General features: G+C 40.5%; 1 protein-coding gene across 1 annotated transcript in view; it reads left to right on the top strand.

Annotated features, from left to right (window-relative positions):
• Positions 1-25,001, top strand: part of MLF1 (myeloid leukemia factor 1) — a 77,527-nt gene that overhangs the window by 35,076 nt on the left and 17,450 nt on the right. The window contains exon 6 of the mRNA XM_033959301.1: positions 20,515-20,656. Coding sequence (XP_033815192.1) covers positions 20,515-20,656 — 142 coding nt within the window. The remainder of the gene's footprint in view (positions 1-20,514; positions 20,657-25,001) is intronic.

Raw genomic sequence — 25,001 nt, forward strand, 5'->3', positions numbered from 1 at the left:
TGTTTTACTTAAACCAAATCTATATTGCAATTGTGAAAATTCCAGCAGTTTACCTTCTGAAATAACATCATCTAAAGATCTAATGCCTGCAATAATCCAGTTCTTCCAAAGGATTTGAGTTCCGCCAATTTTGATCTTGGAGTTTATCCATATAGATTGATTAGTTGATTTATTTATTGGTATAGGTGTTAATTTACTTATAAATCTCAGTGTTTTCCAAGTATCCATTAAAATTTTATTTTCTCTGTATCTTCTAGGCATGTTAATACTTGGAAGGTGAACTAAATTTAGGGGAAACATAAGGCGCCATTCCAAATATAACCAATCTGGTGCATTATCTATAAGTTCTGGGAGGATCCAATACATACCCTGACGTAGAATATAGGCTTGATGGTACCTATAGAAATTTGGAAAATTTACCCCTCCCTCCTTAATTGATTTTTGCAAGGTTACTAAAGCTATTCTAGGTGTTTTACCAAGCCAAAGAAATTTTGTTAAAATGCTATTAAGCTTTTTATAAAAGGACCCCTGAAAATAAATAGGTATCATACTCATTTGGTAACAAACTACAGGTAACATCATCATTTTAATAGTTTGAACTCTTCCCCACCAAGAAATATGTAATGGGTTCCATTGCTCACATAACTCCGTAACTTTTTTTAATACATATTTTTCATTCTCTTTTACAGTATCTTCAATTGTATTTTTAACTTGAATACCAAGATATTTAAATCCTTCTTCTTTCCATATGAATGGAAAAGTGTCAAATAATCCTTTTGCACAATAAATATTTAAAGGTATAATTTCAGATTTATTCCAATTAATTTTATAACCTGAAAATTTGCCAAACTTATCAATTAATTCCAATAAAGAAGATAAGGTAGACTCTGGATTTCTCAAATAAAGCAAAATATCATCAGCATAAGCTGAAATTTTATATTCCATATCTGAATATGGAATACCTTGTATCTCCCTCATTTGCTGTATTGCTAACAATAAGGGTTCTAATACAACATCAAATAACAAAGGAGATAAAGGACAACCTTGTCTAACTCCCCTCTGCAATTGAAAACCATCAGATATCTTATTATTAATATTTAATCTTGCAATCGGGAAGCTATACAATGTTTTTACCATTTGTATAAATCCAGAACCTATACCAAACCATTCTAAAGCCTGATACATAAAATTCCATTCTACTCTATCAAATGCTTTTTCAGCATCTAATGAAACTGTAAAAGCTGGTTCATCTATTTTTTTTGACAAGTTTAACATGTGAAACAATAATCTAGAGTTATTAGAGGAATGTCTTTTAACAACGAAACCCGTTTGATGCATATCTATAATATGTGGGAGAGCTTTGGCTAATCTCAAAGCCAAAATTTTTGCCAAAAGTTTATTATCAACATTTATCAAAGATATAGGCCTGTAGTTTGAGACCAAAGTAGGATCTTTATTTGGCTTAGGCAAAACAATTATTATTGATTCAGCCATAGTACCTTTAATATTACTTTTTATAAGTTGTGTCTGATATAAATTTAGTAGATATGGGGAAAGGACATTTTGAAATGTTTTATAAAATTCTACTGTATAACCATCACCACCTGGAGCGGATCCAACTCTAAGAGATCTCAATGCTGTTTCTAATTCTTTTAATGATATAGGTTCATCTAAACTCCGTTTTATATGATCAGGAACCTTAGGTCCATTGATTAAATCTAAAAAGTTTTTTCCATCTTTTTGTCTCTCCAAATAAGGCTCGGAAGAATATAGGTCCTTATAAAATTTTAAAAATTGTTTTAATATTATATTTGTTTGATTTGTTATTATACCATTATCATCTTTTATTCCATTAATATTAGTTTTCCTTTTTTTTGCTTTAAGATAATTTGCCAATAGTCTCCCCGCCTTATTAGAATTTCCATAATACATTGTTTGCTTGGAAAACAAATCTCTTCTTATCATTTTTGAAGTTAATTCATTATATTTACCTTTTGCTTTCAAAAGAGCTTGCAAAACTTCATTTTCCCATTTACTTACCAAAATGGAGTGGTGCATCTAAGGATCAATATAGCATTCTAGTTAGCTGGATTCTGAGACTTGGATCTAACTTTGACCTTGTCTCACTAAACATAAATCTGACTGAAGTAATTTACAGAAGTAGTTCCATGTTCTGCATAATTCTTTAACAACAATCATATAAGTTGACTTATACTGTATATTTTTGCTTGTTCACTGAAGTTCAAAATTACTTAGCTGTTGCTCTATGCTATTAATAGTTGAAAATAATGGCCTAGGAAAGTAAATACATCAAGAAAAGTATATATTTTAACAGTTGAAATTTGTAATAGCTGATGTAACTGTTAGGAAGCATAGAAATGTGAGGGCAAAGCTCACATCTGGCAGAAAGATGGCTGCATGAGGTGAAGGGGGAAAAGCTTGTCTGATCTGGCAGAACTGCATTAACAGCAAGATGATGATGAATTCAGAGGTCCCAGTCCTTCTAGATCCTACATCCAAAAAGCACCAAGACCTCCCTCACACCACATGTACCCTGCAGTTGGTAACAACAGTCTATCGTACATACCTGTATGGCCCAGTTCCTGCTGTTGTAAGGGAAATAATTATATTAAACAATTATGTCCAACAAAGAACTAAACAAATAAGACTGTACCTGTAGTTTAACTATTTAATATTTTACATTCTTGCTTTCAGTGAACAACAAAGCCTTTTTTGGGGAGGGGGGCAGGGGGAATTGCTTTTAAGACATGATGCACTAGAATAGTGCTGTAAAAACACGAAACAATGGTAGTCTAAGCATATTTAACTTAAAAAGCAAATTACAGTTTTGAAAGTGCATTTAGGAATGATTATCTGAGTGGGATCATGTAATCAAAACTGGTAATAGTTTTATGGAAGTAAAAATTACTCTTAACTTTTATATTTGGGCTTTAAAAAAACAGAGGGATTGGTACAGTTTAGGGAGTGAAGTATTTCTATACACAAGAGTGGGAACTTGTGGATGATTTTATGGTGGCCAGACAGATAAAAAGGTGACAATGAAGGTCAGAAGGATGCCTAGGTGCATAGGGAAAGGGAATGGCCAGCAAGAATAAGGAGGTGCTAATGTCTCTTTATAAGTGTCTGGTGAGACCTTATTTAGAATATTATGTACAGTCCTGGAGACTGCACTTTCAAAAAGTCAGTTCAGAAAGTAGCTTCTAAAATGGTCCGTGATCTTCATCATAAAGTATATGAGGACAGACTTAAAATAAATGCTGGCAGATAAAGACCTGCATGATCCATCCAGTCTGCCCAACAAGGTAGCCAGAGTTGAATCTGGTTATGTTTAACCTCCATTGCTCCCTGCTAATTTTGGGACACAGATCATAGAAGTCTGACTGACACTAGTCCTATTTCCAAGTTTATTATAAATTTGATAAAACGCTTATCAAAATACTAAGCGTGTTACTTCCCAGTTACTGGAGTTGCCAAAGCCCACTCTAGCAAGTATGGTAACTTTTTGCTGTTTATGGCACCCACACCATAGAAGTCTGCCCGGCATTGGTTAGTCTTCCCAATTAGAGAATGACACAGTGACTGTTACCCACGGCTAGCTGCAAATAACCCGGGAGGTGGGGGGGGGGGAATGCTGGTTGCCGCAGGTAAGGGGATAAGGCCATTCACTGTCCCCCACAGTGAAGTAAGTATCTGCTGCAAGTTGCCTCCATGCCCTCGGCATGATCACGCGTCCAGCAGCCCCATCTTGCCATCATCGGTGCAGCCGCAGCCACCCCCCCCCCTCGTGAGTTCAGCAGCCCCTCTCCCTCCCTCCCTATCATCGGTGCAACAGCCCCACCACCCTCATTCCCTCCTGATGGCAGAAGGCAAACTCTCCCCCCCCAAAAAAAAAAAAAAATTAAAAAAACCTGCGAGTGCAACTCCTGGGTCAGCCTCTTCGCACCTCCTGGGGCAGGCATACCAGTCTGTTGGAATGAAAGCTTCCTACACATGTGACGCAGGGCAAGAACCTTCTTGCCGCTGAGTCCCTCCTTCTCAGAGCAGGTTACATGGTAACATGCATAACAGTTAGCAAACCAGACACATAACAACAAGGAACAGAAGACTAAGGCAGCATAGTAAAGTAAGATGTGTCTAGTTCAATTGTTGTGGATTAGCAGACACTTGGAGCCTGAATCATGCACAGGGAGATGCTTGAAGCATGCAAAGGGAGAGAGTCAGTTGAACATCTATTAAGAATACAGTGATTAGGGAGTAAGTCTGAATGCTAGCTTGTCCTAAGGAGTCAGATGAAGAGGGTAGGTTTTTATTGCTTTTCTAAAGCTCAAAAGTCCATTAATGGATTTGATGTTAGAGGTAGTTGATTCCAGTACTTTGGTAAGAAGTGAGAGTATGACCCTCTCAAGAAGAGCATTCCATATTATCGAAGGTGAGGTGCTTCTTTTGTTAATGGACAGAGCACGGAAGCATCACATCCTAGTTGCTCTTGACTGGTCTCGTCGTCCGTGGTGTATGGATCTCAGACGTCTTCAGCGGGATTGAAAAGCTCAGGCTCCCTCTTCATTTTGACCTTCTCAGTCAAGGTCCGGTACCCTTGGAGAACCCACAGCGCTTTGGTCTTGTGGCTTGGCTCTTTTAATCTAATCTAATCTAAACCTTAGGTTTGTATACCACATCATCTCTACATTCGTAAAGCTCGACACGGTTAACAAGAGTTAGGGTAGAAAGGAACTCCAGTGGAAGAAGAGGCAAAATGAAGAGAAAATTTAGAGGACTAAATTAACCAGAGAGGGAGGAGGAGTTACATTTTTGAGAATAGCCAGGTTTTCAGATGTTGACGGAAGAGTTGGAGGGAGCTCAGATTCCTAAGACGGGAGGTAAGGTTGTTCCAGAGCTGAGTGATTCTGAAGGGAAGGGAAGAGCCTAGCTTTCCTACAAGGGAAACGCCTTTTAGAGAGGGAAAGGAAAGTTTCAGTTTTTGGGTGGATCTGGCGGAATTGGGATTAGAGGAGTTCCAAGAAAGAGGAATGAAGGGAGGGAGGATACCATGTAGGATCTTGAAAGTGAGGCAGGCACATTTGAAGTGGACTCTGGAGATTATCGGAAGCCAGTGGAGCTTGGACAAAAGCTGTGAGACGTGGTCAAATTTGCTTTTTGCGAAGATAAGCTTAGCAGCGGTATTCTGAATCCGCTGGAGTCTTTGAAGGTTTTTCTTTGTTAGGCTAAGGTAGATAGAGTTGCAGTAATCCAGTCTGGAAAGGATGGTGGATTGGACAAGGATGGCAAAGTGTTTTTGATGGAAACAGGATCTCACTTTTCTCAGCATGTGAAGGCTGAAGAAACATTTTTTTACTAGGGAGTTGAGGTGATCGTTGAAGGAAAGTGTAGAGTCAATGATGACTCCCAGAACTTTACTAGAATATTCAAGATGTAGAGTGTGGCCAGAGGACAGTGGGCAGCTGGTCCAATTTTGGGCCGAGCCAGAGAAGTTTTGTTTTAGATTCGTTCAGTTTCATCTGCACAGTTTGGGCCCAGGATTGAAGGTTTGATATACATGAGGATATGTTCGCCGAGAGGTTGGTGAGATTCCGGTCAGTCTCGAGGAGGACAAAGATGTCGTCTGCGTAAGTGTAGAGTGTTTCAAGAGGGGAGAGATGGAGGAGTTTAAGGGAGGACATATAAATGTTGAAAAAGATAGGAGAGAGAGGTGAGCCTTGCGGGACTCCACAGATCGGGTTCCAGGGGGAGGAAGAAGTGCCCTTCATTTTGACTATGTAGGAGCGGGAGCGTAAGAACTTCGAGAACCAGTCAAGGGCTGTGGAGTTTATGCCTATCTCGATGAGTTGGTAAATAAGAATATCATGATGGACGACATCAAAAGCTGCAGAGAGGTCGAATTGAAGAAGAACGGTGAACTTGTTGCAAGAATGGAGATATTGAACTTTTGAGATTAAGGAGGTCAGAAGGGATTCGGTGCTGAAATTGGGACGGAAGCCGTATTGGTAGGGTTGAAGAATGGTGAATTTCTCAAGGTAGGAAGATAGTTGAGTGGATATGATGGACTCTAGCATCTTGGTAAGAAGGGGGATGTTAGCTATTGGACGGTAGCTGGATGGTGAAGAGGGGTCAAGCTCAGGTTTTTTCAGTAGTGGGGTTTTCAAGTTTCAAGTTTATTAGGATTTATATACCGCCTATCAAGGTTATCTAAGCGGTTTTTACAATCAGGTACTCAAGCATTTTTCCCTCTCTGTCCCGGTGGGCTCACAATCTATCTAATGTACCTGGGGCTATGGAGGATTAAGCGACTTGCCCAGGGTCACAAGGAGCAGCGCAGGGTTTGAACCCACAACCCCAGGGTGCTGAGGCTGTAGATCCAACCACTGCGCCACACATTCCTGCGTTAAGGAAATATGGGCCATTTCTGGGGAGAAGAGACCCGAATGGAGGGCGGAGTTTATGAGAGTGGTAAGAGATGAGATGGCCTGAGGGGAAGTGTTCTTGTAAAGGTAGGAGGGGAAAGGATCCAAGGTACAGTTGCAGGATTTCAATTTGAGGCAGAGATTATAGACCAGGGATTCGGAAACAAGTTTGAAGGAAGACCAGGATCTGTCTGCTGGGATAGGGTAGGAGTCTGTTGGGATAGGGTTAAGGTCAGTTGGGATCAGAGATTTGTAGGAGACTGCAGGTGGGAAGGAGCGCCTCAAGGTGGAGACCTTATCGTTGAAGAACTTTGCTAGAGAATCGGCTGAGGGGGAGGAGGGAAGTATTGAGTCATTTTTAGAGGTTAAGGAACGCCAGATGTTGAATAATGTGCTATTCTGATTGTTCGATTTGGAGATTTTGTCACCGTAGAAGTTTTTCCTTGCTTTTTTTAGAATGGTGTTGTAGATTTTAATGTTGACCCTCCAGGAGAGTTTGTCTGTAGGGGATTTAGATTTTTTCCATTTTCGTTCCAGAGCACGGCATTTCTGTTTCAGTTCTCTGTGGTATGGGAGGTACCAAGGGGCCTCAACCTTGATGGAGCTCAGTTATTCAGATGTGCTCGTTTTTGAAGTCCACTAAACCGTCTACTATGGCTTCTTATGACAAAGTCTGGAATGATAATAATAATAACTTTATTTTTATATACCACCATAACCAAAAGTTCTAGGCGGTTTACAGAGGAATAAGGCTTTCCAGCAGTGGTGTGTCAAGGACCATGTAGAGCCTGAGCGGGATCCCATTCCGGTAGTTCTGGTTTTCCTTCAGGCAGGCTTAGATAAGGGTTTAGCTGTGGCCTCCCTTAAAGTTAAGGTAGCAGGCTTTTCGTGCTTCTTTTTTTTATAAATCTTTATTCATTTTAAATTTTAAAACAAGTGTACAGAAAAATCAACAGTTAATATATACAGCTTCATTAGAAAATCTACAACTTCTCTCCAAAAAAAAATTAACCCCCAACCCTCCCCCCAAAATCATATTAAACAAATACATACCACATAATATAACTTATATCATTCGTTCTATATTTTATTAGTGAAATTCAAACACCCACCCCCCACCCCCAAACAACATGTATAGTAAGTAGGGAAAAATGCTAATTATTCATTATAATAATTTATTAATGGCCCCCACACATCCTTAAATTTATTAAAATATCCTTTTTGAACTGCTAACGCTCTTTCCATTTTATACATGTGACACACCGAGTTCCACCAAAAACATAAGAACATAAGCAATGCCTCCACTGGGTCAGACCCGAGGTCCATCGTGCCCAGCAGTCCGCGCATGCGGCGACCCAACAGGTCCAGGACCTATGCAGTAATCCTCTATCTATATCCCTCTATCCCCTTTTCCAGCAGGAAGTTGTCCAATCCTTTCTTAAACCCCAGTACCGTGCTCTGCCCTATTATGTCCTCTGGAAGCGCATTCCAGGTGTCCACCACACGTTGGGTAAAGAAGAACTTCCTGGCATTTGTTTTGAATCTGTCCCCTTTCAACTTTTCCGAATGTCCTTTTATTCTTTGAAAGTTTGAAGAATCGGTCCTTCTCTACTCTCTCTATGCCCTTCATGATCTTGTAAGTTTCTATCATATTCCCTCTAAGTCTCCTCTTCTCCAGGAAAAAGAGACCCAGTTTCTCCAATCTCTCAGCGTATGAAAGGTTTTCCATCCCTTTTATCAGACACGTCGTTCTCCTCTGAACCTTTCAAGTAACGCCATATCCTTCTTAAGGTACGGCGACCAATATTGGACGCAGTACTCCAGATGCGGACGCACCATCGCCCGATACAACGGCAGGATAACTTATTTCGTTCTGGTTGTAATACCCTTCTTGATTATGCCTAGCATTCTGTTTGCCTTTTTAGCGGCCGCTGCGCACTGTGCCATCGGCTTCATTGTCATGTCCACCATTACCCCCAAGTCCCTTTCTTGGGTACTCTCATTCAATGACATCCCTCCCATCGTATAGTTGTATCTCGGGTTTCTGCTTCCCACAGGTAATACTTTACATTTTTCAACGTTATCTCATCATCCATTCCCCTAGTTTGTTTCAAGTCCCTCTGCAATTCTTCGCAGTCCTCCTTAGTCCGAGCTCCACTAAATAGTTTGGTGTCGTCCGCAAATTTTATTATCTCACACTTCGTCCCTGCTTCTAGATCATTTATGAATTTATTAAAAAGCAGCGGCCCGAGCACCGAGTCCTGTGGAACACCACTCGTAACCCTCCTCCAGTCCAAGTAGTGGCCCTTCACCCCTACCCTCTGTTTCCTACCCGCCAACCAGTTTCTGATCCATATGTACGTCTCCGTCCCCTCCATGGCTCTTCAGTTTCCGGAGTAGACGTTCTTGAGGCACCTTGTCAAAGGCTTTTTGGAAATCCAGGTATATGATGTCTATGGGGTCTCCTCTGTCCATCCGTTTGTTAATTCCTTCAAAAAAGTACAATAAGTTAGTTAGGCACAATCTCCCCTTGCAGAAACCATGTTGGCTGGTTATCAGAAGTTCGTTTCTTTCAAAATGTTCATCGATGCTTTCTTTTAATAATTTAATCTTTTACAATCTTTACAATTATGTTATTTGTTGAATGGCAACTCCTGTTAAAATCATTAAAAGTTTGTTATTATTAGAGGATATTTGACATTTAGCTCTCATAGACATGCCAAATAAAATTGTGTCATATGACAATGCTACATTATTTTCTAGCATACAATTTATTTGATCCCAAATCGACTGCCAAAAAGCTTTAATAAATGGATAGTAAAACAATAAATGATCTAAAGTTCCAGCATCGAGATGACAATGCCAACATCTATTAGACTTAGAGCAAACCAATTTTTGTAAACGAACAGGGGTCCAGAGTGCTCTATGCAACAGGAAAAACCATTTTTGCCTCATAGATGCAGATATTGTACATTTCATCCTCCAAGACCAAATACGTGGCCATTGAGACGCTTTAATTTGATGCTTAATCTCAATGCTCCAAATATCTCTAAGTCCAGTTTTTGGTTTCTTATTCAAATAGCCAGATAATAATTTATACCATTGTGCGGTCTGGTGACCCAGGAAGTCTGCCTGAAAGCATAAGAATTCTAAATTAAATTGATTATTAAGAGATTACCATTCAGGGAACCCTGCCTGAATAGCCTGCTTCAGTTGCAACCATTTATAACTTTTTTTTTATCAAGGCCAAATTTATGTTGCAACTGTGAAAAATCCAGCAGCTTACAATTAGATATAACATCATCCAAGGTACGTATATCTACTTTAATCCAATCCTTCCAGACAATCTTGAAACCGCCTATTTGAATCCTGGATTTTAGCCATATATTTTGATATGTAGATTTTTGAATTGGAAGAGGTGTTAAATTATTAATATATCGTAAAGTTTTCCATGTGTCCATTAATAATCGATTATTTTTACGTATCCTAGGCATTTTAACACTGAGATGATTACCAAGCCTAATAGGAAACATGAGCTGCCATTCCAACACCAACCAATCTGGTAGCTTTTCCATGAGTTCTGGGAGGACCCAATACATACCCTGGCGCAAAATATAGGATTGATGGTACCTATAGAAGTTTGAAAAATTTACCCCACCCTCCTCAATTGGCTTTTGTAAGGACACTAAGGCAATTCTTGCAATTTTACCCAGCCAAATAAATTTAGTAAGAATACTATTCAACTTTTTATAAAAAGACCCTCTGAAAAAAATCTGGTATCATACCCATTTGGTAACAAACAGGCAAAATCATCATCTTAATAGTTTGGACTCTTCCCCACCAAGACAAATGTAAAGGATTCCATTGCTCACATAACTCTGTTACTTTTTGCAATAAAAGTCTTTCATTCACTTTCATTGTCTCATCGAGTGTATTTTGTAACCAGATTCCTAAATATTTTATTCCTTCTTTCCTTATAAAAGGGAATGAATCAAATAAACCTCTTGTACAATGTACATTTAGAGGAAGAACTTCTGATTTAGACCAATTTATTTTATAACCTGAGAATTTCCCAAATTTCTCAATCAATTCAAGTAAACATGGAATGGTTGTTTCAGGATTCCTCAAATGAAGCAGTATATCATCCGCATAAGAAGATACCTTATATTCCTTTCCAGAACGCGGAATACCTTGTATCTCCTTTACTTGTTGAATAGCTAATAACAAGGGTTCAAGTACTATATCAAAAAGCAAAGGAGACAAAGGACAGCCTTGTCTAACCCCCCCTTTGCAACTTAAAACAATCTGAGAAATTATTAATATATAATCTAGCAACAGGAGAGCTATACAAGGTTTGAATCATTTGTATAAATCCTGAACCAATACCAAACCACTCCATGGCCTAATACATAAAGGTCCATTCTACCCGATCAAAAGCCTTCTCTGCATCCAAGGATACAGAAAAGGCCGTATCCCTTATGTCTTTTGTTAGATATAACATATGAAAGGCCAGTCTAGTATTATTGGAAGAGTGTCTCTGAGCAACAAACTCTGTCTGGTGCATACCAACTATATTACATTACATTACATTAGGGATTTCTATTCCGCCATTACCTTGCGGTTCAAGGTGGCTTACAAAAGATTTATAAACAGGGTTACATTGGGAGAACAATAGATTTGCTAGAGTGCTAAAGAATAGATCTTTTGATATGTCCCAACAGCTCCCAATTTGCGGATAAGCTCTCCAATAGCTCAGAGAGAATTTTTTTTTTTTTCCTTTGAATATAAGGAAGAGCCTTAGCCAAACGCATGGCCAAAAGTTTAGCTAATAGTTTACCATCTACATTGATCAAAGAAATAGGCCTGTAATTTGAAACCACCATGGGATCTTTATTTGGCTTTGGTAAGACAATAGTTAACGATTCTGCCATAGTGCCTAAAATACAACCTTTATTTAGTTGATTTTGATATAAATTTAATAAATAAGGTAATAGGGTAATTTGGAATGATTTATAAAACTCTACCGTAAAACCATTACCACCTGGAGCGGTCCCTACTCTAAGAGACTTCAATGCTGTTTGTAGTTCTTTTAGCGATATCGGCTCCTCCAGACTTCTTTTTATATGATCAGGAACTTTTGGACCCTCAATTAGATTTAAAAATTCTAAACCATCCTTTTCTCTATCTAAATAAGGCTCAGAGAATAAAGGTTTTTATAAAAATTTAAAAATTGTTTTAATATAGGTCCAATTTGAGAATTGAATATCTCCTTTTTCATCTTTAATTGCACTTATTTTTGTCTTCCTCTTTTTTGCTTTAAGATAATTTGCCAATAATCTTCCCGCCTTATTTGAGTTCCCATAATACAAAGCTTGCTGAGAAAGAATCTTTCCTAACCAATTTAGAAGAAATCTCATTATACTTACATTTAGCTTTTAAAAGAGCTTGTAACGTAGAATTTTCCCATTTTCCAATCAATTTTAACTCTAAGATCTTAATTTCTTGTTCTAAAGTGAAAAATTGCTTTTTTAGTTGGTTTTTAGTATAAGCTGTAAATGAAATAATTTGTCCTCTCATGGTTGCCTTAAAGCAGTGGTCTCAAACTCGCGGCCCGCCAGGTACTATTTTGAGGCCCTCGGTATATTTATCATAATCACAAAAGTAAAATAAAACAGTTTCTTGATCATATCTCTTTAGCTATAAATAAGAACATAAGCAATGCCTCTGCTGGGTCAGACCTGAGGTCCATAATGCCCAGCAGTCCGCTCACGCGGCGGCCCAACAGGTCCAGGACCTGTGCAGAAATCCTCTATTTATACCCTTCTATCCTCTTTTCCAGCAGGAAACTGTCCAATCTTTTCTTAAATCCCAGTACCGTACTCTGCCCTATTACATTCTCTGGAAGCGCATTCCAGGTGTCCACCACGCGTTGGGTAAAGAAGAACTTCCTAGCATTTGTTTTGAATCTGTCCCCTTTCAACTTTTCCGGATGCCCTCTTGTTCTTTTATTATTTGACAGTTTGAAGAACCTTTCCTTCTCTACTCTCTCTATGCCCTTCATGATCTTATAAGTCTCTATCATATCCCCTCTAAGTCTCCTCTTCTCCAGGGAAAAGAGACCCAGTTTCTCCAATCTCTCAGCATATGGAAGGTTTTCCATCCCTTTTATCAGACGTGTCGCTCTCCTCTGAACCCTCTCGAGTATCGCCATATCCTTCTTAAGGTACAGCGACCAATATTGGACGCAGTATTCCAGATGCGGGCGCACCATCGCCCGATACAATGGCAGGATAACTTCTTTCGTCCTGGTTGTGATACCCTTCTTGATTATACCTAGCATTCTATTTGCTTTCTTAGCGGCCGCTGCGCACTGTGCCGTCGGCTTCATTGTCATGTCCACCATTACCCCTAAGTCCCTTTCCTGGGTACTCTCATTCAATAACATCCCTCCCATCGTATAGTTGTACCTCAGGTTTCTGCTTCCCACATGCAGTACTTTACATTTCTCAACGTTGAACTTCATCTGCCATCTCGTCGCCCATTCCCCTAGTTTATTCAGGTCCCTTTGCAACTCTTCGCAGTCCTCTTTAGTTCGAGCTCCACTGAATAGTTTGGTGTCGTCTGCAAATTTTATTATCTCACACGTCGTCTCTATTTCTAGATCATTTATGAATATATTAAATAGTAGTGGCCCGAGCACTGAGCCCTGCGGAACACCACTTGTGAACCTCTTCCAGTCCGAGTAGTGGCCCTTCACCTCTACCCTCTGTTTCCTACCCGCCAACCAGTTTCTGATCCATCTATGCACATCTCCGTCCACCCCATGGTTCTTCAGTTTCCGGAGTAGACGCTCGTGAGGCACCTTGTCAAAGGCTTTTTGGAAATCTAGGTATACGATGTCTATGGGGTCTCCTTTGTCCGTCCGTTTGTTGATTCATTCGAAGAAGTGCAATAAGTTAGTTAAGCACGATCTCCCCCTGCAGAAACCATGTTGGCTTGGTATCAGAAGTTCGTTTCTTTCCAAATGTTCATCGATGTTTTCTTTTATCAGCGCTTCTGCCATTTTCCCCGGAACCGAGGTCAGACTCACCGGTCTGTAGTTTCCCGGGTCACCTCTTGATCCCTTTTTGAAGATGGGCGTGACGTTGGCTATCTTCCAATCCTCTGGTATCACACCTGTTTTCAGGGATAGGTTGCAAACTTGCTGCAGTAGTTCCGCTATCTCCTCCTTTAATTCCTTCAGAACCCTTGGATGGATTCCGTCTGGACCCGGGGATTTGTCAGTTTTTAGTTTTTCTATCTGCCTGCGCACATCTTCAAGGCTCACTTCCATGGATGTTAATTTTTCTGCTTGATTTCCATTGAAGAATTGCTCAGGTTCCGGTATGTTGGTTGTGTCTTCGTTTGTAAATACAGACGAAAAGAACATGTTAAGTCTTTCTGCGACTTCTTTCTCCTCCTTCACTACCCCCTTCCTGTCTCCATCATCCAGAGGTCCCACCTCCTCCCTAGCTGGCTGTTTCCCTTTAACATATCTGAAGAATGGTTTGAAATTTCGTGCCTCCCTGGCTAGCCTCTCTTCATACTCTCTTTTAGCTTTTCGAACCACTCGGTGACATTCTTTTTGATACTTCCTGTGCTCCTTCCAATTCCCCTCAGTTTTGTCCTTTTTCCATTTCCGGAATGAATTTTTCTTATTCCCTATCGCTTCCTTCACTATTTTAGTCAGCCATACCGGGTCTTTTGTTCGACTCTTTTTGCTCCCCTTTCTGAATCTGGGTATGTACAAATTTTGCGCCTCGCTCACCGTGTCCTTGAAAAAAAGCCAGGCATGTTCTACCGTTTGCCATTTCTTGGAAGTGTTCCTAAGTTTCTTCCTTACCATTTCCCTCATTGCTTCATAGTTTCCTTTCGTGAAGTTGAAAGTTGTTGCTATGGTTCTCTTTCCTTTCGGTATTCCTACTTCAACTTTGAACTTGATCATATTATGATCGCTGTTTCCCAACGGTCCCACTACTTCCACTTCCTTTGCAGGGCCCATTAACCCATTTAGGATTAGATCCAGAGTGGCATTTCCTCTCGTCGGTTCTCTAACAAGCTGCTCCATGAAGCAATCTTGTGTAGCCTCCAGAAATTCTGTCTCTCTAGCGCATCTGGAGCTTCCAAGTTTCCAGTCTATCCCGGGGTAGTTGAAGTCTCCCATAATAACTGTATAACCACTTTTGCATTCTCGCTTCATCTTGGTTTCCATTTCTCTGTCGATATCTCCGGTTTGCCCGGGTGGACGATAGTATAGGCCCATCTTTATTTCATGTCCTTTCCTATCCGGTATTTTAACACACAGCGATTCCAGCTTGTTGGTCATCTCCACTGTGTCCATTCTTGTCGATTGTATGCTTTCTTTTATGTATAGGGCTATTCCACCTCCTTTCTGTCCTGACCTGTCCCGGCGATAGAGCTTGTACCCCGGCAGTGCTGTATCCCATTTGCTTTCCTCATTCCACCATGTTTCAGAGATTCCAATGATGTCTTTGTCCTCTGCATTGGCCACAGCCTCTAGTTCCCCCATTTTGTTGCTTAGGCTCCTTGCATTAGTATATATGCAATTTAGGTCCTGGCATTTTGTTGTCTTCACTACCTTTCCCTGTGCTTCGATCTTTGGTGTCTTCTCTCTTGCTGCACTCTTTCTAACCTCCTCTTCTGGGTTAGTTGACTCCTGTAATTTGTCCCTTGCTTCTTCCCAGCCTTTTTTCCCCTTAGTATCTTCATGGGATACCTTCTTCCGAATCGTCGACGCTAGGTCGACTGTCAGCTTTCCCCTTCCTTTTAGTTTAAAGCCTGTTCTATTCCTCTCATGACGTTGCTTGCTAGAAGTCTTGTTCCCGCTGTGCTCAGGTGCAGTCCATCTCTCCTGTAGAGCTTGACAATATTATTATTAAGACTTAGCCAAAAGGAAAGATTTATGAACTATAAAGAGTTTTACCTCATGCAAAATTGTCATTTCTTTAATAAGACATTAACTATTTTTTTCTGCGGCCCTCCAAGTACCAACAAATCCAAAATGTGGCCCTGCAAAGGGTTTGAGTTTGAGACCACTGCCTTAAAGGCATCCCACAAGGTTTATATAGACTTCTTCTGTATTGTTAATTTGAAAATACTCATTAATTTTTAGTTGAAAATCCTCACAAAATTTTGGGTACGCAAGCAGTGCATTATCAAACCTCCAAACAGACCTAGCATTATCTTGATCAACAAAATTTAATCTAATCCACACACCACCATGATCTGACAAAATTATTGGGTCTATGGAAGCTTGTGTAACTTTTTGTATTAACTGATCAGAAACAAAAATATAATCTATTCTAGAAAAGGATTTATGAACATATGAACAAAATGAAAATTCTCGATCATTAAAATGAAGAATTCGCCAAATATCTTTCAAATTACAGGAATTTACAAAATTATCCAAACCTAGTGACTTTTTGATTTTACTAGGTTTTTTATCCTATAAAGGATCCATAACAGCATTAAAATCCCCTGCCACTATCAAATTGCTAGCAGCCAGCGGTAAAACAATTTGTTGCAGAGTCTTAAAAAATTCAATTTGATTCGAATTAGGGGCATACACATTAAAAAGCGCAACAGTAGTATTACCCATACTCATGTCTATATGCACCCATCTACCTAAAGGATCTGCAGCCATCATATTAAACACTGCAGAGCATTTTTTGTTAATTAGGATAGCTACACCAGCTTTTTTCCCTACCGCAGGTGCAAGGAAACAATCCTTCCCCCAATTACCCACTAATTTCTTTGATTCATCCCCAGATAGGTGTGTCTCTTGGATAAAACAAACATCCGCATTCTGCTGTTTTAAATATAATAACGTCTTTTTTCTCTTAATCGGATGGTTAAGGCCATTTAACGTTTAATGAAAAATTTTTTAACTCCATTATACTGATTGAGATACAACTACATATGTCCACAAAACAATTATTATATAATCTTTTCCCCCACTCTGAAAATCTAAATTAGTCCACTCCCTTTTCCCCAAAACCCTCCCAATACACCCCCAACCCACCCCCTCCCCTCCTACCCAAAATAACAGTACCAGCTTCGAAACGCACATACAAGATCAAGTAAATGAAAAACTCCCCTCAGGCCAAGTTCACAAATAATTCTTATAAATATGTTAATCTTCCCAATAATGTAACGTAAGTCATTTATATAAAGGAATAATTTAAATTATATTCCCATTCTTTTTTTTTTCTCTAAACCTTAAATATGAAAGAATATTTGCTATTAATCATACAGATAAAAAATTATTATTCTTCCACCCAACAAAATCAACCTACCCTACCGTATGATTAAAACTCAAATGTACCAAACAATGACTCAATTGGCAAATTCAGTATCCATGAATATTCCCCTTTTCTCATTCCATTTTAATGACAACACATCACATTCCTCATGCATACGAATCATAACCCAGTAACATTCAGAAATCAAATTCTACCACACATCCCCTTCAAAGTGTTCATCTCCATATTCACTCCTTCTCTAAGAGATCATTTCAAATGTAGACTTGAAAACATACAAAAGGCTACATCTGAAGGATATGCAGAGCTCATCTTAAAATAAACTTTGTTAGAAAGGCAATTAGAATATCCACATTCTATTGTAACGAATCCATGTAGTCTTGTATAAGCTCAGAGTTATTACAATCCTTCACCTTCAACATATGACTTATAGAATGTTGCTTTTCTTAACCAGAATACTCCATTTTGTATGAAACTTCAGGTTCATACCACCCTGGAAGATTCATAATATGGCTTATAGCCAAATTCACTTTTTGCAAGCAACTTGACAGATTGCCAAAAAATAATTATGTTTTGCATAAGTACAGCAAGCAAATAAATTTGCCCAGAGCGCAGCATATAATGGCAAGCCATATTAAACTTTCCCAGGCATTCACAATGCAGCGGTTCATCCGAACTTCTGAAGCTGTCATCAAATTATTTCAAACTCAAGGTGCAGCATCTACAAATCACAATTCAACATTCCAATGCAGCACCATCCAGCGATCTTAACTAAATATATATAAAAAAAAACCTTTAGGTTGGGCAGAGATCAGATTTAAAAGTATGATGGAAGGCAAGGACCCAGCCGTATCATACAAGCGATCCTCACAGTCACAGTTCTGTACCTCAAGACAATCGGATCTCTCCATATTTCCAGAACAGCCACACAGATCCTCCATAGTTATTTTCACTTTAAATTTTTACCGTCTGTTTCTTATAGTTATAAACATAAATCCAAATAAAATGTTTATTCCTCCTTATGACCAATATTCTAATACAACTCTGCTTCAAGCAACTGTTACAGATGACCACGTGACCTTGTCAGAATGTTGAGCCCTTTCAAATTTTTAACTGTATCAACTCCATGTTGAAGAACTATTGATTTTGTTTATTCAATTTCCTCAGAAGTGAATCTTTAAAGGTACTAAAATAAAATAAATGAACAAAACCAATAATAAAAATAAAAAAGAAATACAGTTACCAGGAAGTACCATTAAGAAACCATAGGCAGTTCATACTGATCCAAAAATTCCTTCAGTTTTACTGCATCCTCAAAATTAAAAGTTTTGTTCTCATAGGTCACCCTCATAGTTGCCGGATATATTAATCCATACCTAGTACCTAATGATCTTAGTTGAGGATGCAAATCTAAAAGCTGTTTTCTTCTATTCAGTGACTTTTGCAAAGTCTGGTACTATATAAATCTTTGCATCCCAGCACTTGAGATTCCTGTTTTCTTTAGCCAATTTAATAATCTCTGCAACCTGCTGATACCGAAGCAGCTTAAAATCAGTAGACGCGGACCCTTCTGACTACTTGATCTTCTTGTCGGGATCCGGTGCGCCCTTTCTATTTCTAACGGAAATGAACTTTTCATCGGTAAGATTTTTGGTAAGAAGTTAACCAGAAACGCTATAGGATAATTCTTTTCAATTCCCTCCAGTATCCCAATCAATCATAAATTATTCCTCCTTTCTCGGTTCGATAAATCCTCCAGCTCTTTCCTTAATAAAGTCTATTTCTTTATGATCCTTTTTACATATCACCATTTTTGCCTCTGTCTTCTCAGCTCGTTTCTCTAGCTGCTCTAACTTAATATCAACTGCCTGCATTCTTTTTGTAAGATTTGCCACCTTCTCCTTAACTTCCTTTATATTTTTAGCATTGTCCAGCACTATTTCTTTAATCTGTTGTAACTCCTTCATTAAGTCCCTGTTTTCAATTTCTTCCGTTGGTAAAGGGACCGTTGACGGGGAGACCGACTCCAGTTTTGATCTCTTTACACTCCCTGAACCTAATCCCGCCGAAATATTTTTATTTTGTTTACCCGATGCCATAATAATAACAGTTTAAGTACTCCAACGTGACTTACAAAAATTTTGATTAACTTATATTGGTATAATTAGCCTTTCTCCGTGGAGCTAATCATTCACCCGACCATCCCGGTACGCTGCGAAGCCATGCCCCGGCTTTTCGTGCTTCTGAGTACATAGGGATTCCAGTTTGCTATCTGCGACCTCCCTTGCGTCAGCCTTTCCCTATGTGGAATCTTAATATTGTTCTGCAGGGCCTTGTGGAAGCCCTATTCAAACCCCTGAAGAATGCTTCTCTTCTAGATTTAACGATCAAGACTTATCTTTCTGGTCACCATTGTCTCGGCATGGCATATTTCAGAGCTTCAGGCACTTTCGTGCAGTGCACCCTTTCTACAGATCACGAAAGCGGGGGTGGTTCTCCTTACAGTAGTTTTTCCGATTTCCATGTCAACTAGGAAGTTTGTTTGTCTGCATTTCACTCCATGGGATCGAAGCAAAAGGTTCAAATCTTTCACAAATTTGGCTTCCAGAACCTCTCTACCACATTTAGGTATGTCATTGGTACCTACATGTACCAAGACAGCAGACTCCTCCCCAGCACTGTCTAAAATCACCTTCGCACCAGGCAGGCAAGTAACCAAGCAATTGTCATGTCCACCGGCCCCCAGCTATGTACATGCCTAATGATTGAATCTCCCACTATAAAGGCCATCCTAACCCTTCCCTCCTGGGCAGAAGCCCTTGGAGACACATCCCTGGTGCGAAAGGACGTTGCTTTCCCTGGTAGGCAGGTCCTGGCTACAGGATTGGCTCCTACTTGCTAGGGCGATGCTTTTCTTTAAGAAGACCTCCCTCCTTCGAGGCAGCATAGAGGCTTCCAGATTGGAGGTGGGACTTTTCTACAACATCCCTGTAGTTCTCCTCTATGTACCTCTCAGTCTCCCTTATCTCCTCCAAGTATGCTACTCTAGCTCAAGAGATTGGACTCATTTCCTGAGTGCTAAGAGCTCTTTGCATTGCTGAGCACATACATAAGACCTCTCACCAACTGGGAGACAAACATGTGACACTCAGTGCAAAAGACTGGATAGCTCTCATCTTGCTGCTGATTGCTGTCTGCATCTTAATATTGTTGATTTCTTTGTTAAGTTGCTACAGGAGTTGGAATATTTATACTAAGGTCCCCTAAGATTGCTAGTTGTAAGATACACAAATGTATACACAAATGAACTAATACCCCCTCCCCCCCTCCTCCGTACACACACAGACATGTATTTACATGCAACGGGGTTAACTAGAATTTATGAGCCATGCTCTGCATGCTTTCCCAAATTCTTCCAGTCACACACATACATGTAAAATACATGAGTGTTTATAATATGTACTGTATGCTAACTGATTTTCAAAGGAAAACTACCAACCCATTGTTTTACTTTTAAAAAATTAACTTGCATAAAATACGGTATGTGCTATAAAAGTGCCCATGTACCTGGCATCTGTGTGGTGTGCTCAAAATTGTCCCCTGAATGGACAGCGTACATGTAATAGTTACAAGACTTAAGTATGTGCTGCTTTTTGAGAATACAGTGATTTGCAGAGGGTGATCTGTTTGGCATGGACTTTGCATATATATCTCAAAGATTTGACTTGAAATTTTTTATTATTATTATGATACAGCGGAAGCTACCAAATTTGATGAAGAATGGTGTCATAAGATTTCAAAGTTCAACAACCATGCATCTAAATCTAATTTAGAAGCTCCAAAACACAAACGTGCCCATCGTTCTGAAATAAAGCCTAAGGACCATGGCCTAGGGAGGTAAGATTGTACTGGTAAGAATATAACAGTTGCCCTACTGGGTAAGATCAAAGGTCTATCTAACCTGGTATCCTTATTCCAGCAGTGGCAAATCCAAGGCACAAATTCCAGGTGGAATTCCTCCCCACCCACCCCCACCCCCGCCAAAAAAAAGCAAGATTGTGTTTTCATAGGTTTGTTTATACTGTTGGTGTACATTAAAATGGAATAATTTATTTGTTCAATTGGTTTTTAAAATGCTAAATAGATTGGCTGTAAATACTTTGGTGTTGTGAAGCAAAAATCTTTCTTTTATTGGTTTTCTTAAATTAGGAATCTATGTCCCACAGCTGGGGTGCTGTGATAAGGGAAGACTCTGGATCCTGGTGGCAGGGAAAGGCAGCTACCTAAGATGCTCACTGTCTGACCTGCAGAACTACTTTTCTTCATAACTCCCTTTAATAACACAGTCCAAATAGTGTGGTGTATTTTCTTGAAAATTAATCTTAATTAGCAAAAATCACTCCAAAATTCATGAGTTCAGACTGGTTCTTAGTCTCTCTTATCTTCTTTAGGATATAGACACATTGCTTTTCTTATTTTCTTCAGTTTTGATGACGCGTCAATGTTTTTCAGACCAGTTTTCTTACAGTACCTTACTGCACTTCTCCAGACAGTCAGCAGATGGAAGCAGAGACCTGAAGGTTCCTTTGACATCAGTATAACAAGTGGCAGAGCTAGGAACATTCCAATAATTTTCTGCCTCCAGCAGATGGTTCAGATTGGACTGGTGTAGCAGGATATTTCTTCTGAGTTGGTCTGTCTCCCTAGGATGCATTCCATGGCCTGTAGCCTTCGAGGTCACACCTTGGCCTAGATTTCACTCCCAGGGATTGATTTGGATGTGTCTGCCTCTCCAGGTTGCCAAGCTGTAGCCCAGGGCCTTCACTTATGAGGCCAACTGGAATTGACTCCGAGGGGCATCATTGAGCAGGAGTGACTAGCTTCCCTCCAGCAGTTTCTTTTTTATTTTTTAATTGAGGGAGTAGTGTCTCTCTTTTTTCTTCAGTTTTTTTTTTCTTTTGAGACGTACCTTTTGAGGGTACCTCAGGTAATTGCTTTTTTCAGCAGTGCCTGCAGCAGCTGTCATGCAGGAGGGAAGGCACTGTGAGCTAAGCAGAAGCCCGTGTGTGATTAGTACAGTTGACTCCTATTGCCCTGTTTGTGAAGGGGGCAATGATTTTGTTCCTCCAAAACTGAGGATTGTGGCTTCAACCAGGCCCAGGCTACTCCTATTATATATACAGTAGCTTCAAAGCCCTTTCAGGCTGGGAGCTGCAGAGCTGCTTCTCCCTCTTCTTTGCCTCCTACCCCCCTCCCCCCCCCCCCCCAATATTACAAGCCTTCACAGACTGCTTTGAGAGCTCTAGCAGAGTTAGGTTGGAATCCTGGCTCTTTGGGGGTCACCTACCCCCTTCTGAGTCACAAGGGGCCTGGCCTAGGCTTCCTAGTGGTAGTTTGGATCCTGAGTGAGTTCTAATCCCATATCTGTCCTCTCAAGAGGACATGTGGGACAAGGAGGACATGGCTGATGGAGGGTCATTCCTAAGAGGGATGTTTCCGGCATGATGGAGTGGTAAGGCCTTTATATAAGGAGTTTGCTGATTTATTTGATCTGGTCTTCTTGGCTTTCTACATTTCTCTGCCTGTGAATGGGGATCCTGTTCTGGAGGATTCTGCAAATCTTCAAGTACCTTCCTGTTTCATCGTGCCCTCTCCCACATTGTGTTAGCTGAGTAGGAGATGCTGGACAGGGTTCTCAAGGACAGTAAACTTATGGGCAGGCTCTGCCTCCTTTTGCAAGAGGATCTCAAGTTTCTACATAGAGTGGATGCTTTGGTGACAGCAGTAACTAACAACTGCAAGCCTAATGGAGAGGAACCCAACCCATAAGATCCCCATGACCACTAGGTAGATTTGTTTCTCAAGCAAGCGACTGTGGCTCTTGGTATCCAGGCTTCTATCAGTGGTAGCTGTGTGGCCAGGGTTGTCTTGCATCGGATGCATCAGTTGCCTACCTTGCAGCTCAGTTGGAGTCTGAGGTGGCTTTTCTGGTGCATGCTCTTTACAATCTGGAATATATGTGTTCCAGTTCAGTAGTAGCTGTTGTGGTACATAGATGGTTTTGGCTGCAGCATTGGCCAGCAAATGCTATATGTCATCACTTTTTCCTAAGTTAGCTTTTCAGGGCACTTCTTTTGAAAAGAAAAGGGGAAAGGGATTGGGACTCATACACTGCCTTATTGTAGTTATACAATCGCACTCCAAGCAGTTTGCATACAGGTACTTAAAGTATTTTCCCTGTTTGTCTTGGTGAGTTCACAATCTATTTAATGTATTTGGGGCAATAGAGGATTAAATTACTTGCCCAGGGTCACAAGGAGCAGTGTGGGGTTTAAATTCACAACCTCATGGTGCTCAGGCTGTAGTTCTAACCACTATGCTCATCCACAGCATTTCTCTAAAGATAGGGCCAAGTCTGGGCCAGTGCTGAAGGCCCACTCAAAAGATGGGTTGGTAGCATCAGAAGAAGGCTGCTTCTGGCTTGGCAACTAGGAGCCAGAAGGTTTTGTCCCTTTTGAGAGGCCCAAAGGATGAGGGATGGGCTCTTCTCCTCTAGGGTCTCTTCCAAGGGTCCCAAGTGAGGACTTGTGAGCTCTCTCCATGGAGATTCTGATGGGGGGTAGGGGGGTCACCTTGCTCTGTTCCACTAGGAGTTGATTCATCACCTCAGACCAGTGGGTCCTAGAGGTAATCCATCAGGGATGTGCTTTAGAATTTTGCAGAGCTGGTTTAAGATGCTTTTATGGTGTGCCCTCCCTTAACTCACTGGCCTATCCCGAAGAGATCATAGCTGCCTTGCACCACTGGAGATTCGCCATCCACCGTCCAGGGAGCCCCGAAAAAGGTACAGGGGCAGGGGGGAATGATTAAAATTTTTTATATAGGCCGCCCCCCATACACGGGTTTGTAAAATCCATGTATAGGCCACTGCCTATATATGGGGAAATACAGTACTCATGCTGCCCCACCCCTGCGCACATTGTACCACTGGGCCAGACCAGTAAGAAGGTAAAGCTGGAGGAGGAAATCAAGAGGGTTATAATCAGTGCCCTCCCCCTTCTCGCTGCCTCAGTTTTCTCTTGTAGTCTGGCTTCCTCCTCTCTTCAGCAGTAATTTAACAGTGCCGGACATAATTTACACCGCTGGTGTGGTTGTCAACTTGTGCGTGCCGGCCATTAATTTACACCGCTGGTGTGGTTGTCAACTTGCACATGCCGGCCATTAATTTACACCGCTGGTGTGGTTGTCAACTTGCGCGTGCTGGCAGCGCACCAGAAATGAATTTAACTGTGCTAGCCCCAGTTATGCATCCCGGCTGGGGCTGGCACAGTTAAATTTATTTCTGGTGCACTGCCAGCACGCACAAGTTGACAATCATACCAGCGGTATAAATTACTGGCCAGCACTGTTAAATTACTGCTGGGCCAGTGTGGGGGAGGGTTGTCGCTGGGGCCAGCACAGTTAAATTCATTTTTGTTGTGTTGCTGACATGCGCAAGCTGATGATCACCATGGCCCACAAGTGCTATGGTTGCCGTCAGGTGAGGGCCCAAAACAGAAAGCAAGGTGACATCTTGAAGCCCTGTTTACTTCACTCTAATGCCGACCCTGAACCGCGGGCCGCATAAAACAGCCAGATGGGCCAGATTCACCCCGCAGGCCTTGTGTTTGATACATGTGCTCTAAGTTCTAGTTCTAGGTGGATTCATTCAGCTATGGCTTCAACGTATATTGGGTGTGGTAAACTATCACCGATCGTTTTGGCTTCTTCATGGGTGGAGTCCTGAGTAGTGTTGCCTGAGGAAATTTGTAGGGCAGCTACATTTGTTTATTTTAAAATTTATACACCGCCTAAACATAGGCGATTTACAAAAGACATACATAATATAAAAACAATATAGATAAAAAACAAATAAAAGCAACAAACTGCTCCTACCAATCCTACCCAATCTTTTAGCAATTTACATTTGACTGCTTAGGTAATAAAAAAGCAGTTGCGAAAAGTTGTGTTTTGAAGCATTTTTTAAAATGAGCATCTGTTTGCACATGATCATAGAAGACTAGATAAACTGCTTTCATCCAATGTTACCAAGTCTATACTCATTCTGTTACTATGTCTTACCCTAAATGTCACGTACCCTCCTGGAAATGTCCAGCTTCTTCTTATGTAATCCGCTTTGAACCGCAAGGTACAAGCGGAATAGAAATCACTAATGTAATGTAATAAATCATTCCACAACTTC

This window comes from Geotrypetes seraphini, chromosome 9 (genome assembly GCF_902459505.1).
Source record: "Geotrypetes seraphini chromosome 9, aGeoSer1.1, whole genome shotgun sequence".
NCBI lineage: Eukaryota > Metazoa > Chordata > Amphibia > Gymnophiona > Dermophiidae > Geotrypetes > Geotrypetes seraphini.